Source organism: Petaurus breviceps, unplaced genomic scaffold, assembly GCF_028583685.1.
Source record: "Petaurus breviceps papuanus isolate PSGF00001 unplaced genomic scaffold, PetGlider_PUasm1.0 90734, whole genome shotgun sequence".
In the NCBI taxonomy this organism is placed as follows: domain Eukaryota; kingdom Metazoa; phylum Chordata; class Mammalia; order Diprotodontia; family Petauridae; genus Petaurus; species Petaurus breviceps.
In genome coordinates this window covers 5339539-5355849 of record NW_027187327.1, presented here as the reverse complement: position 1 = coordinate 5355849, position 16311 = coordinate 5339539, and the positions used below count along the sequence as shown (strand labels likewise).

Below are 16311 nucleotides of genomic sequence, written 5' to 3'. Positions count from 1 at the left end.
TGATCTGAAAAAATAATTTTGCCTTTACCTCTGATTCCCTTGCTTTACTTTTCTTGTTCAACTAATTTGAATAGTATTACTAGTAAATAGTAGTATGTCAAACCCAAGTGTGACAATGGACATCCTTGTTTCACCCAAAATTTTATTGGAAAGCGTTCTGGTTTTCATTACATATAATGGCAACTGAGGATTTAGATATTTGCTATTAATCATTTTAAGGAAAGGACCATTACTCATTATCTAGGTTTTCTTTTTTTTAAAGAGACATGTTGTTACAACAAATGTTGTGTCTTGTTAAGAAAAAACTTTCTACATCTATTGGAAAACTCATGATTTTAAAAATTAATATGGTTGTTTAGTTTTCCCAATATTAAAGTAGCCCTGCATAACTAGTACAAATCTAACCTGGACATAGTATATAGTTTTCAGTGTTATTTTACCTTTTACTAATATTGCATCAATGTTCATTAGTCTTATTTCCTTTTTCTGTCCTTTCTCTCCCTGGTTTATGTAACAAGATCATATCTGTGTCATAGGATGAATTTGGTAGGATCCTTTCTCTCATTATTTTTGTAGTTTATATAATATTGGAATTAGCAATATGAACATGAATCTATCTGGTCCTGGAGTTTCCTTTGCAAGTTCATTTATGGTTCATTTAATTTTTTCCTCTGAAATTAGGTTGTTTAAATTCAGTATCTTTCTGTTGATGTATATCTTTGTAAATTTTCATTTATTTAAGTTGCTGGTTTTATTGGCACATAGTGGAGCAAAACTGTTCTAATAATATTCTTTATTTCTTCTTCATGTGTTGTGAATTTAAAAATTTTTTTTAATACTGATAATTAGGCAACAGCAAAAGATGCAGCTTAATAGAGTTAGAAGGAAATTATATTTTTCTTAAAGATAAAAATGAACTGATTTCAATACTTAACATATATGCATTGGATAGTATAACATATATGCATTGAAAAGAAAAGCTAAATTAACTGCTAAGAGATAAAACTAATAATATAGATCCCCACTACACCCCTATCAGCTTTAGATAAATCTAACCAAAAAAAAAGGATCTAAATAAAATGTTAGAAAAATTAAATATGCGGGGTGGCTAGGTGGCACAGTGGGTAGAGTGCCAGCCCTGGCGTCAGGAGCACCTGAGTTCAGATCCAGCTCAGACACTTAACACACACACAAAACTAGCCATGTGACCTTGGGCAAGTCACTTAATGCCATTTGCCCTACCTTCCCCCCTCCAAAAAAAAGAAAAAAAGAAAAATTAAATATGCGAAACCTCTGCTAGTTACAAAGTGGAAATATAAAGGAGTATACATATTTCTCTACTATGCTACTACTATTCTCTTCCCATTCACTACTATAAAAATTGATCATGTTTTGGGGACATAAAAACCTAACAAATGTGGAAAAGCAGAAATATTAGGCACATCCTTTACTGACCACAATGCAACAAAATTATATTACCCTAAAGGGCCAGTGAAAACCAAATAAATGGAGACTAAATAAATATTTAAAGAACTAATGGGTCAAAGAATAAATTAAAAAAGTGATAATTTCATTAAAGACAATGACAACAATGAAACAGCATACATACAAAGCAGTCCATAGGAAAATTTTTCTCTTCAAACTTTTTTTTTTAACAAAAGGGGGAAAGAATAGATCAATGAATTGAGAATGCAAACAAAATACTAAGACCTGATTAAACATTAACCTAGAAATCCTGAAAATAAAGATTTGCAAAATTATAAATAAAACAAAAACATTGAATTAATAAATAAGACTAGGAGTTCTTAAAAAAAAAATAGGAAAACCTGATTTGATTATGCTGTAAGTTCATGTACTTATATGAGTTAAATGATTTAAAAAAACAGTAAATTCCAGGAATAAACAACACAGTCTATACACATCAAAACACTTAATTTAGAACTGACCACATTCTAGGATGTGCAACTATAGAGAAAAGATAAACAAAAAAGCCATTAATGGGGGGAGGGGGGGAAGTGTTGTATATTAAGAGTGCTGACCTTGTAGTCAGAAGAGTTATCTCCTTTAGGCACTTACTAGCTACAGAATGGGCAATTCCCTTTTACCTCTCTGGGTCCTTATTGTAAAACAAGGGGATTCGACTCTATGGCTTCAAAGATGTGTTCTGGTTCTAAATCTCTGATCCTATCATCTCCTAACAACCAGTTATACAACAATACAATAGTGCCTTTTCTGTTTTAAGGATTATGTAATCTTGTGATCTCTCCAGTCTCTTTGCTACATATAAAAGACTAAGGAGTACCCAGTTTAGGATGATCCATCTCTACTTGCTGTAAGTGAAATTTACTTAAGTCATCTATATTACATTAGTCAAATGGTCAAATAAAGTCAAATAAAGAGTAGTCTACACTGCCCAACTCACTATCAACCTTGATATTTTGTGGGCTTGAAAACTGTTAATTAGTAAGCTGAAGAACTAAAATATGTCAAATAACAAATATATAAAACAGTATATTATAGTAAAAATGTAGAACAAAAAGACTTAAGAAACTTAGTTGTGGCGATGGAATTGATGTTATTAAGCTTGTTGTCAAGCCCTAGGGGTACAAGGAAAGGCAAGATAGTTCCTGTTCTCAAGGAGCTCACTCAGAGTCAAAGATACACATGATCTTACCTGATCGTTACAACTCTGTGACAGAGGCAGCCTATAGCAAAGGGCCATGTAACCCTGCACATATCATTCAACCTGTCAGTGCCCTGAGAGGCTCTCTAAGATTATATATTGGCAATCTGCATTGTCCAGAATTCCTCACAACGATGAAATCAAAGATTCATACCCAAATCCTGTGTAGTATTAATGGCAAAACACAAAAACACAATTAAAAACCTACGCTTTGATCTCAAATGATCATTATTTCTTTAATAGCTTGTTTTACATATGTAATTTTCTTTAAAATAGAAATGTGGATAATTTATCAAGGCTTTAACCACTTGACAAAATGAACCTTTTTTAGGAAAACAGCAACAAAAACATCTTTGCGGTTTTGTTATTTATATATAAATTTTACAATATATTGTATTTTCCTTTCTATAACTTTAAGGTTCATAAAGTACTTTGTTATTGTACTTAAAGTAGGCAATATTTTTCCATTTTACAAATGAGGAAACCAAGGCCCACAAAGGCATTACTACTCCAGGGACACATAGTTCATAAGTATGAGGTGGGATTCAAATCCAATTATCCTGAATTTAAGTTATACAAATCCTACACAAACAAAAACCTTGCCCCCACTCCCCCTGCCATATTCTGTTCTTTATGCTTTTTTCCAAAATGATCTTCCTAATGGATAGCTTTGACCATGTCAAAAAACTTTTAGGGACTATTGCCCACAGGCTAAAATACAAACTCCAGTGTGCAATAATCTTTTCAGCCTTATTTCACATAACACGCGTTGCATTCTAGTTTCAGCCAAATCAAATTATGAGCTACAACCTAATTTTGTTCCATAACCTCCATGCATTTGCACAGCCTGCTCCTATTTACAGAACTTGGGCAATCAACATTTCACCCTATTGCAATCTTTAAAAAAATACAACCCAGTCATACCTATTGCCACCTCTGGATGCAGGTTTCACTATTTCTGCCAGCTGAAAAATTTCTTGTTTATACTTCCTTCCCCTTCCCCAAGTATTCCATTTATAACTAAGGAGAAGACAGCCATTTATATTGCAGAAGGACACTTTTTACTATAAGTTCCTTATACCAATGAAATCACAGTCTGGTTTGAAAATACATACGAAGAACAAAGCTTCCTGAAAGACAAATTCATCTTTCATCTTTGAATACCATTTGGCAGTGCTGTACATGGCAAGTTTAACAACACACACACACGAACATAAATGTTCTTGAAATTTGGATTCAGTCTAAGGGATACACTTGAGGACCTACAGGGCCCCATGTAGCCTTGAAGTCACAGGTTCCCCACCCCTAGTTTATAGGATTGTAATTTAGGTCTCACTAGACAATTTAATGTACACAGGAAATTCACTTTTTAGTAACTAGTAGCGCAGTGAATTGTGGACTTTAAATTCAGATTCACATAAAAAGCACGACAATTTGTGATCTAACTCTGACCACTAGGTAAATGTCAAATGAAACCTAATGAGGTTTCCCACATTCTTGGGAATTCTCACATTAAACAGAAATATTTACTTTAACCCTGAATGCAAAGGACTTCTCCCATAGAATTAAAATCAGCCTAAAATGAGCTTTTGTATTAAAACATTATGGTATATGGAAAGATTTATAATAACAGAAAGGCAGTTAAGTAGAAAGAAGAGGCACTACTAAATAGTTTAGAAAAACAAGTTTTCTATTTATTTAAAAATAGGTTTGTAGTTACTACATTGCAGTGACAGGAATTCTTACACATACATTCTAGTTTGTATAAAAGGATTCAAAGAATTATGCATCAAAACTAACATAGAAAGTGTCCACATAACAGTAAAGAAAGGTCCAATCAGTATGTACAAAAAGAAAGGGCACTGTTATCCTGTTGTGATACTGCAGGTTATAACAACATGATGTTCCAGGTTTCTGGAAGAAAAAAACTGGATAAAGCTAAAGAATTATCTTGTTTTGAAACTGTATGGTATTTATTACATACAACAGATTTAACATTGTATTCTGTACAAAATAAGTGTATTTTAAATCTGAAAATGTGTCAGTTTTCAAAATTAACCCTCTAGGTCACTTTCTTAAAATTGAGCTACATTCTACACATGTCTAAATATCTTAAGTGACAGGATTTATATTTTTCTAAAAGATCTTTAATAAGATCCCTGTCTTGGTTTGCAGTTTTAATATGGTCCAAAAATGTAACTTTTATTTGTCTCATACTCTACAGCATACCATACTGGTAAATCAACATGCACAACCTTACATAGAACATAGCATGTATGTGCACGTGCCTTATATGCATGTATACAAGGTGGACATTGATATACCATTCAAAACCTAACCTCTTAGTTCTTTAAATGTAGAAATTCATTGTACAATATCACCACCCACCATCATGTATTTGGTTTGTGCCACATAAGGTTAATTTCCTGATGTATTTATCTGCATCAAAAATAATTACAAAGTAGAGCTATCAGCTATCAAAACCAAACCCCAAAACTATATAGCTCAGACCATTTTTAACTCTTGTATTTTTATTGCAGTGTGTACAAGTTTATCTCTGGAGCTGCAAAACTGGTACTTGTAGCTTTCAGACATTATTTTACCTTTTTTTTATGATAATAGCCAAAATCAACTTTCTTCACTGGGAGCGCTTAAGAGTATCCAGTATAGTTAGTGATTAACAGTTCTCATAGCAAACGAAAAGATTGAATTTAAATGACCTGAAAATGAAACCAAAACAAAAACCCCCAAATTTTGAATATTTATTTAAAAAACTGTTTGTTCAGATAAGGAAATAAAAATGCTTATATGCAACCTTAGTAGAAATAATGTTCTTATTTGGGGCCATTCCTAGAGTGCAAAGTCCTTTCCTTGCTACAATGTGCATAAATGTTAGACTATGTAGAGAAACTAAGCAGAAAATGCATAGCCCTTTAATCAACTGAGTATCTCAGTCCCCCCCAACTAATTAAAAAAGAAATTGCAAGGTAACATGAAAAATATAAAATATAAATTAAAAATTACTTAAACATTAAATTTCAATAGGTAGTAAACAGAAAATAAGACTGTTTCCAGCTGAAGTTTGAGCGGGTATGAGCAAAGTATATTTTCATGGAATGTTTGTTAGAATTGAAGCAACTGCAAAGCTTAGATGTACTAATTTAGTCTATGTATGACAATCTTTAAAAAAACTGCTGACATCCAACAGGCTAAAATTGATACTTGGATACATTTGTACAGTAACAGTGTATTGACTGGGCTACTGCACCATACAGGCAAGTGACAGTTCTTGAACTTTACATACATGCGGCATGAGGGTCCTTTTGTCAGTCAATAATATCTTACATAATTCATTTCCTAGTAATACTAAATTCAGTCAATCCCATCTTTTAAAGTATGCCAAAACCCAATCCCAAATGGTACAAATGAAAATGTATACAAATATTTCATACAGTCATTCAAATCACATTTAAAGAGGAAGACAATTTGTAAAGATATTAACTACTTGTCATAATATAATGACAATCAAACATTATTCTTTTCAGTTGCAGTGAAACTGGATACTTAAATCAGCGGAAATAATCCTAATAACTCTGGCCTCAGTTCATACTTACAGACGGAAAAGTCTAAAACCACAATATCAGAGCTGAATAGATTTAAATTAATGAAGCTACAAACTTACTGTGCCAGGGTTATGAGGTCATAATTAGATTTAATGTTTAAACTGCTATTTGCAACATTTATGTGTTTTGTAAAAAAAAAAAGAAAACCAAGAAAACTTTGGGACAAATTTTTGCGAGTTGCATTTTAGGTAACTGAAAATACAGATGGCTTTTATACATTGTATGCATGTAACAAGTCATAGTGTATGAAAATTATTCCAACAAATGAGGTTGTTTTATTGCTCATGTAGAACAACTTGGGGTGTGTGTGTGACCACACAAAGAGTTGGTATTAGTGTCTCTGGACATTTTCCCAAACAGAAAATACACTAAAGAAGGTAAGGACTTAAAGCTTTTGAACTAAATCTTTGCAACACAGTGAAGCTAAATTATAAAAATATAAAATTTAAATATATCTTATTTTACTAATAAAAGTTTAAAAGCGTTTCAATTAAAAAGAACCTGACCCAAATAATTCATGATTCATTAAGAAACCAGTGTCTATTAGTTACTAGTAAAACTGTAAGCTTAAGGTCATAAATATACAGTGTTTGCAGAACAGAAATGTGCTGCAGAGAAGACCTTAAATACTCATTTCTTTGCTCAAAAGTTAGAATCATCCCACACACTGTACTAGAAAAAGTGTTATTATACTCTCCAAGATGGTATATGGGTCCTTCTCATGAATTCATAGCTTTATACTGTACACACCATAAAAATATATATGTATATCTGTATATATTTTTACAGAAGATGAATTTTTAGATGAATGCTATTGTTTTTTTTTAACACAATGCAGATAACATCAGGAAATTACATATCTGATATTGATTGCCTTCAAAAGCAATGAGATCTTTTAAATTAATCACTGTTAAAGGTCAAACACACACTTCATTATTTTTTAATGGTATAACTGAAAGACTGCATTTTACTGTACAACCAAGCAAGCCTTCCACCTTCTGCATTATGAATGGTTTATCCACTGAACTGTAAATGAATAGTTAACCGTTAGAAAAAATAAATATACAAAGAAACCTGCAAAGTTTTCAAATTCATTTTTTCCCCAAAATGTAAAATCATAGCAACCCAGTCAAAATTTGGAAAATGGTTTACTTAATTTTACATGAGGATCTTTGCACAAATCTAAGCATAAACTTAACCTAAAAAGTCCAAATCTATCAACTATTATTTTTCTTTAGAACAATTAAATGATAGCTAATATTAACATTACCAGAATGTATAAAGATTACTATGCAATTTAATTTGGCAACATTCAATTTAAAGACCTTCACTCTTCTACAACTGGGTTATGATAATACATTGTTTTCTAATCCCATTTCAAAAATGTAGTATCTGAAAATTTTGGTTACATTTTTGTACCATACCAGTCCTCAGAAAATACTACATCCTTTAAATTTTTCTTGTAATGGACAACATTTTTTGAACAGAAATTATATTTTAAGTTGGTTTTTAAGGTATAAAATAACTAAATGTACCATAAACAAATAAATAACTGCTTTCCTTTTCCATAGCAGTACATATAGCAATACATTCCCCTAAGTCATATAGTTATCATTTACAATAGACAACTTAATTTTACTAAAGATGCAAAAAAAAAAAAATAGAATACAAGGCACAATCATTAAATGGAATTTTTCTTTAGGGTGTATATTGACTTTATCAGCGTGATAAGGATACCGTAAAAAGTGCAGAAAAAACACAATGTGCAATGAGACCACTGTATAAAACATGATTGCATAAAAAGTGATTTGGCCTATTTTAACCTTTATAATTGAAAATAACCAATCTTCCTCTTAAAATTAAACTATAAAGTATGACATTTTGAAATTATTTTTATTCTAGTGCTATTTAAAAAATCCTGAAAAGAATTTTACCTGGGTAATATTGTATACGTATGTGTTTGTATATATATTTTTATATATCCATCTATCAATATATACACATACACACACAGACACATCTCTTTGTAAGTCATTTTAGCCTAGTAAATGTCTAAAGTTGTAGAAATATTAATCCAGATCAAGTAAACAGCAAATCCCATACCTTTCCTGTAATTTCCTTGAATCCTTTAACCACTTGTCTAAAACATCATCTCTGTCAAAGGACTCCCACCAGTGCATTATTTTTAAGTACCAAAAGGATAAATCTTAGCACAATTTTAAGTAACTTGATAATTAGAATAATATACAGCCTCTTTCATTGTTGAAAACTGTATGCTGTATGGAGAGTCAAAAATAGGCTTCCCACTGCACTGATGCTCAGTCTTTGGCACAATAAACAGAGATTTAGTGATTGATACAAGAATCAAGGTCTGAAAAATTAGACACCAGTCAAACTTTTTCCAATGTGGATATATTTTTTTACAAGAACATTTTTTTTTTCTAGGTTTGGCAGAAATGGGATAAAACAAAAAGCCTGTTCTAAGCTTCTTTAGATGAATTTTCCATCATTACCTAAATTAAAGATTAGTAAAGTTTGGTAATTTTATATGTATCTTTACTGGAAACACAATTCTTAATTTACTGCCACTCTTTGCAACGTTCTGTCTTCCTAGGAGACAAGACTTCTATAATCAATAGAAATGTACCTTGCTTGGTCAAAAATAAACATACATTGTAGCATGAAAAGTTCTGTCACTAGGAATATGATGCACTTCCACAGCGCAAGCAGATCTTTCACTTTCATAAATAAACCAGGAATTGCTCCCCTCTGAATTGTGAATAAAATGACTGTTGAAATGTATAACCTATTTGAGGGCAATAAATAGCAAACATTTAAAATATATATTTCTTTAAAGAAGTGTTCTTTAAGACTATTTTTTTCTTTTCTTTCTTTTTTTTTTTTTTTTTTTTGCTAATTCTTTCAGATTATAACATTCTCTAATCCATAATAGCAGCAAGGAAGAAGCCTTGGTTCTACTTATTCCTTAACTGTACCTGCTTTATATCATTTAAAGTAAAATGTTTTGGTACATGTTACCAACCAATTAAATTAGCTTTTGCTTTTTCAGTCAACTTTCGGACTCGTCCTCTGCTAGATGTTCCAAAAGTCAAAGAGGTGTCTTCAAATAATAGCTGCCTTTGTTCTTCTTCAGAGTCATCTTCATTGTAAAACGCTGTCCTTCGACCCTGGTTTCTAGTTCTCATGTGGGGCTCAGAGCCCTTAAGTTCCTCAGACCCTTCATCTTCATCCATAGGTTCATCGGTCTTTTTCCTACTACTTCTTCTTAGCATCTTAACACTTGAAGGAACCATAAGGTCTGAATCTGGCTTTTGTGCCTTTGTCTTTCTTTTGGGCTTTCTGCCCCCACGGCCCTTTTTTTGTAATAAATCTTCTTTTACAACATTAGTTTCAGAAAGAAAATTGCATGCTGAAGAAGCTGCACTTACTTCATCATTAATCACATCTCTGATGGTTTGTACTATGTTTTGTTCTGAATTTTCCTGTTTCATACACTGTAGTTTTTTGGGTTTTCTGCCTCTTTTCTTGTGCACAACTTCATTGCTGCTTATATTCGCCTCTACCTTAGGTTTCCTTCCAGGGCCTCTCTTTACAACAAGTTTTGATGGCTGACCTCCATGCCCATTTACTTGGATGCTTCCTGATGCCAAAGCATTATTCTTGCAATCTGCTAAAAGAGAAAAATGCTAAGAGTATTATTATAGGATACAGAGGAGATGAATTTGCATTTTTGTTACCTCTCATAATGTACAATATACTCATTTTACTTCTTTCAAATAATAAAAACACAACCCTCCCAAAGACCCTTTTATTATTTCAAATGTTACAGAAAAAAAATTCAAGTCACTGGATGTTAATATGACTTGTCTAAAACCACATATCAAGTCAGCAACAGAGATGAAACTAAGGAATAAGGTTTCATGATAGCCCCTCCCCCCCTTTTTTTTATATCACTGTACTGGATTTTATTCACTTCTATACACTGGCTGCCATTACTCTCATCGGTAACAAGTGTCAAGTGGAAGTTTGAGATAAGATCATCTCTAATGTTGTGTCAATGTTCTCTTAAAATCCTCCATAAATTACCATATACTGACAATGGACTTTGTCTCCACCCCTTTTATGAATGAATTATACAAACACTACTGCTAGACTAGTAAAATAATTCAGTTAACAATTCTATAAGGATATGACAGTAGTTTTAATACTCCTAATAATAGAAATGGAGTAGAATGCAAGAACTTTATAGTTAAATGGTGATTTTGCAGAGCATAGAGAAGTTCCTGTCTGTTAAATAAAATCCTATAGTTCCTTTTCCTATCTTACAATAAATTCCACATCTCACTCAATTATTTTGGTGTAAATAATACTTTCTTAACATGAACACAGTGCTAGAATCCATATTTAGTTTACAGGATCTGGACACAAAACACAACATGATGCCCAGGTGCTCCAGTGTGGAAAGAAGAGAGATACATGACTCAAACTATTCTTAACCATTTGTTCTCTCCAGCTATTGATTTTCTGTGTTTAATTTTCACAGGTGGTTAATGAAGTTTTTATGGGCCATTTGCTAAGGTAGAAACTTCCTTGACACACAGAATACTTCTTTATAAATGAAGTGCTCACCTCCTATTAAGTCTTTTTTTTTGTCCTCATACACCCTCAAAGAAAATTCCCTTCTTAAATTTCTTACAGTACTTTGCATTTCTCCTTTGCATCAATCTGACTTCATATTGTAAAGCTATTGGTGTACTTGTACATTATGCCATAAGCTCCTTAAGAAAATGGCTTGTGTTGTAAATTATGTATAGCATAGCATGTGTCAGGCACTTAATAAATGTTTCTTGAAAGGAAATAGTGTTCACAATAATACAATTTAACCTATAGCTCTATTAAAAAGAGAAATAAGACTAAGTGATTTTCTTCAAGGTCACATATAGTGTAAGATTTATATAATTAATATTCTCATTTTCTGACTTAAAATATAGGGGACTATGGTTTAGAGTTGATACAGAGAAGCTCTTAACATGCCTGGACATTATTCTGAACACATTTCCCTATAAAGCACTGTTATGCATAGGGGTAATACTAGAACTATAATAATATATTATAGGTTAAACTGGCTTTTTTGGTGGGATGACCTGGGAATCAAGCCAAAACACATAACTATAACTGGGGGAAAATATATTCAGAGTTCCAAACTTCCAACTATAGAACATTTAGAATACAGCCCATTTTTAAGTTGGAAGCAGCCTATAATATCAATATTAAAGAACTAATTATTCACTAATTAATATGCTTCAAACAACTGGCCAACTTTATTGTGGTTTGATTGCACCATTTCCAAATTGAAAATTAAATGTGCTAGGTTACAGAGTTAGTTATATTACATTGTTATATTAATGCTACAGACATTAACATTTAAATATGTAGATAATCATTTCAGAGTTTAGAATTCTGAAAATGAGAAGCAACTGAGAAGAAACACAGGTCAAACAAAGGATTTAACTATTAAAAAGGTGAGTATAGGAGAGGCTAGGTGGCACAGTGAACAGAGCACTGACCCTGGAGTCAGGAGAACCTAAGTTCAAATCTGGCCTTAGACACTTAACACTTACTAGCCGTATGACCTTGGGCAAGAGTCACTTAACCCCAATAGCCCTGCCTCCCCCCTGCAAAAATAAAAAAAGAAAATATTAAAAAGAAAATCCTCAGATCATTTAGGGGAGGCTAGGTGGTACAGTGAATAGGACACCGGCCCTGGAGTCAGGAGGACCCGAGTTCAAATCTGGCCTCAGACACTTAAAAACTAGCCATGTGACCTTGGGCAAGTCACTTAACCCCAACTGCCCTACCCTCTCCCCTCCAAAAAGCAAAAAATAAAAATAAAAAGGTGAGGATAGTACAGACAAGGAATGAAAGAAGAAAGCAGTTTGAGGGCCCATGAATAACTCAAGAGATATTTGTTGATCTTCTGAAGTCAGTTTTAAGAACCAACCACTTTATCGAATCTCCCTTGCACAAAGTCTGTGCAAAAAAAGCCTGTATCCTAATGAACTTGGAAATACTTCCTTTAACTTTAGAAGAAACCTGCCAACTCTTTCAACAGAGCAAGAAAATAAAGTGAGGCATTACATTTTAGGCATTACATAATTGAATGAGTTTGTTACTACATAGATCCCTAGATTTGTTTTGGTTCAAATCATATTTTTAGACATGTCAACCCCCCACAGGAAAGATCTAAAATAACATGGGCCATCTAAAAAGTGAGTGCTAGTCCTAACAGCAGAACCAGTATTATTAATGAATTCTAGCACACCCTAAAATACACCTGAAAAGCTTACAACATACCTTGCTGAATTGGAGTGGGTGACTTGGTAAGAGTAGATGATTTCATTTTACGCTTGACTGGCTTTTCCTTCTCCATGTTTTCTCTTGCAGAGTTATTCCTAGTGCTGTGACTAAAATTAGATTGACTAGGGTTTGAAAGAGTATTTACATTTTTGGAATGTTTTGCAGAATTCTCCAGTACTAAAAAAGAAAAGAACAAGATCTTGTAAGCTAAAATTGACTGACTCAGAAATATGTCATTATAGTTACTGCTTCCTTACCTTTATGAGAAGTTGTTCCACTATATTGTTTTTTAAATTTTTATTTTTATTTTTTTGCTTTTTTTGGGGGGGAATGCAGGGCAATTGTGGTTAAGTGACTTGCCCAAGGTGACTCACACAGCTAGTAAATGTTAAGCGTCTGAGGCTGGATTTGAATTCAAGTCCTCCTGACTCCAGGGCCAGGCCAGTGCTCTATTCACTGAGCCACCTAGCCTACCCTATACCGTATTTTGATTAGTCTAAGTTGATAGAAAGCCCTGGGACACTATTTAGAATCATTTGTTTATATATGCTGGTGGTAAATTTCCATTAAAGTTGTGTTCTAATAGCACATTATGGTGTAGATATGACCCTGTGTTCTAAAAAGCAATACTAGCCATGCAAACTTGCTTTTATTTTAAAAAATGTAGTATTTTATTTTTCCCCAGGTACATGTAAAAACAATTTTAACATTCGTATCTAAAACTTTGAGTTCTAAATTCTCTCCCTTCCTCCCCTCCCGGGCCTCATTGAGAAGGCAAGCAATTCAATATAGGTTATACATGTGTAGTCATGCAAACACTTCCATAATAGTCATGTTGTGAAAGACTAATTGTATTTTCCTCCATCCTTCCCTCTCCCCCCCCACCCTTCCCAATGTTTCAAGGCAGCTAGGTGGCACGGTGCATAGAGCATTGGGCCTGGAGTCTGGGGGACCTGGTTGCAAATCCAGACAAAGACACTTACTAGCTGTGTGACCTTGTGCAAATCACTGAACTCCTTTTTATCTCATTTTCTTTATCCATAAAATGAGGATAAAAATCGCACCCATCTTGAAGGCTTGTTTGTGAGGATCAAATGAGATGGTTATAAAGTGCTTAGCATAGTGCTTGGCACACAGTGAGTGCTATATAAATGATAGCTATCATCATTATCAAATGGTCCCAAGAAGTAAAGGAAGGAGACAACCAATAAGGATTTGAATTCAACTAGCCAACAAACCGTTCAAAAAAGGTTTTTTGCCAAAAGTGAACACAGAAGAAAATATTCCAGAATTTTCACAATATAACAAGTATTTTACTGTCCCAAACATTAATCAGCAAATGAAAAAGAGTGGATCTTCTATTCTAGATGAACTATTAAAAAAAAAATAAAAGCAGAGGATTCTGAAAAGATGGCAGAGTAGGTCAGAAAACTTTTAGCTCTCCAAATTTCCTCCACAGAAAGAGACAGAACATTGCCTCAGAGGGAATGTAGAACAGCAGAAATAAACAAGTCAGGGTAAAGCAACTGTTCTCCTAAGACAATCTAAAGGACCCCAGGAAAGACCCAACTTCCAAAAGGGAAGAGGTTCGGTCTAAGTGAAGTGCAAACACCTCCAGGTCAACTCTATGGTAGTCAACAAGCAACAAGCCCTGGTGGCAGTCTAAGCATTACAAACTTTCATCTCACAAACTGTGTGGAGGGTATGATGGCTGAGGAGAAAATTAAAGGACTTTCCATTGTCAAAGGATGCCAAGCACAGATGTGCTTAACAAACATGTCCCCCCAGGCTGTGGCTGTGGGGAGAAGGAGCTAGCACATACCTGGTGATTACAGTAGCAGAGGGGTGGGGATCTGCTGGCTGTGGGCACTTTCAGGAGAACAGGGTTCCTGATTTCAGTTCCAGGGAAAAGAAGACAGCTGTGATTTTGCAGCCACCAGGGAGTAAGATTATTGTGACCTGGGGCTCTAGCCGTGACTTAGAAGTGGAGAGGAGAGCTCAAGGTTGAGCCCTGGGAGAGACCTCAGAAAATAACAGTAAGAAGAACCTAAGGCTTGGGGCATTACTTCCCATTCCCCAGGAATAGAACCTGATCACACTAATAGCTGCAAAAATAAATAAATAAATAAAACAAAAATGAGCAAGCAAAGAAGAAAGAACCCAACCATAAACAGCTACTATGGGGATAAAAGATCTGGGTTCACAGAAGAAGATAATAGAGCTTAAAAAAGCCACCCTGTTTTCAGTGATAAATGTTGAATGGTCCCAAGCAGAAAAAGATTTCTTAAAAGAACTTAAAAAGGACTTTAAATACAAACAAGAGAGATTGAGGAAAAATTAGAAAAAAATAAAAGCAATTCAGGAAAATCAAGAAAATTATGAAAATAACATCAACTTGAAATGGGCAAACTGTTTACTTCTTATGTATGATAAATATTATCAGTTCTATTATACTCATTTTTATTTGGGTAGTCTGAAAGAAAGGCTTGGGCTGAGATAAGTATGATGGGGTGATTCAAAAAACAAAATAAAACTGTGTTAAGGAGAAAGAAAAAAGAAGCAATTCTCATACAAATGAGGCAAGAAAAAAAATTGATACAGAATAAGCCAGTGGGGGAGGGTGGGTGCACACACATATATGTGTATATGTGTTGGTATAATATTAATATATATATAATCTAGAGGGTATTAAAGTCTTCTATATTCAGAAAGAAATAAGAGGGCAAAGGATAGGATTGGGGGATGGAAGAAGGGAGGAATTCTTGGAGGGGTGGGCAGGTTAAGGAATAGGAGAGTAAGGTTGCAGGTGGAAGTAAAGCAGAGGAATACTAGGAATAGGGTGAGGATAGTGAGGAAAAATAGAAAGAAGGAAAATATTCAAGTAACCATAGCTAAGAATGTGAATGGGATGAATTCACCCATAAAATGGAAACTGATAGCAGATTAAAAATCTGAATTCAGGAAATTTGCTTTCAGGAAATGCTATAAAAATGAGAGACATATAAAATAAAGGTCAGGAGTAGAATTTATTATATAAAAAAGCAGGGGTAATAATCATGATTTCAGACAAAGTTAAAGCTAAAACAGATTTAATCAAAAGAGGAAAATAGGGAAATAGTATGTCAGGTATATTATTCAATATTGTTTCAGATCACTTTAAAATAACTAGACAGTATAAAATACCTGAAAGTATACCTGCCAAGAAACACAGGAATTATATCATTATGAACATAAAACACTTTTTATACAAATAAAGTTAGATCTAAATAACTGAAGTAATATTTATTGTTTATGGATAAGGCCAATATAACAAAAAATATGACAATTACACCTAATTAATCTATGTAATGCCATCCCAATTAAATTATTAAAAATTATCTGACTGAATTAGAAGAAATAACAAAGTCCATTTAGAAGATGGAAATTCAAAGAAATTAGGGGGGAAAAAATGTAAAGCAGGTTAAGTAGTATCAGACCTTAAACCATATTATAAGGTGAGAGCACCGGTGAAGTATAAAATGGATAGTTTTGATTATTAATTTTTTTTCTATAAATAAAACTCATGTAGCCAAGAAAAGAAGGTAGGCAGAAAATTGAGAGAAAACTTTCATAGACAATCTCTTAGAC

The 16311-nt window shown here is 33.4% G+C and overlaps 1 protein-coding gene across 1 annotated transcript in view; it reads right to left on the bottom strand.

Annotated features, from left to right (window-relative positions):
* Positions 1 to 4355: 4355 nt before the first annotated feature.
* Positions 4356 to 16311, bottom strand: part of PHIP (pleckstrin homology domain interacting protein) — a gene marked incomplete at its 5' end in the record, with an annotated part of 195766 nt that continues 183810 nt past the window's right edge. Inside the window, 2 exons of the mRNA XM_069067044.1 lie at positions 4356 to 9997; positions 12682 to 12861. Coding sequence (XP_068923145.1) covers positions 9342 to 9997; positions 12682 to 12861 — 836 coding nt within the window. The remainder of the gene's footprint in view (positions 9998 to 12681; positions 12862 to 16311) is intronic.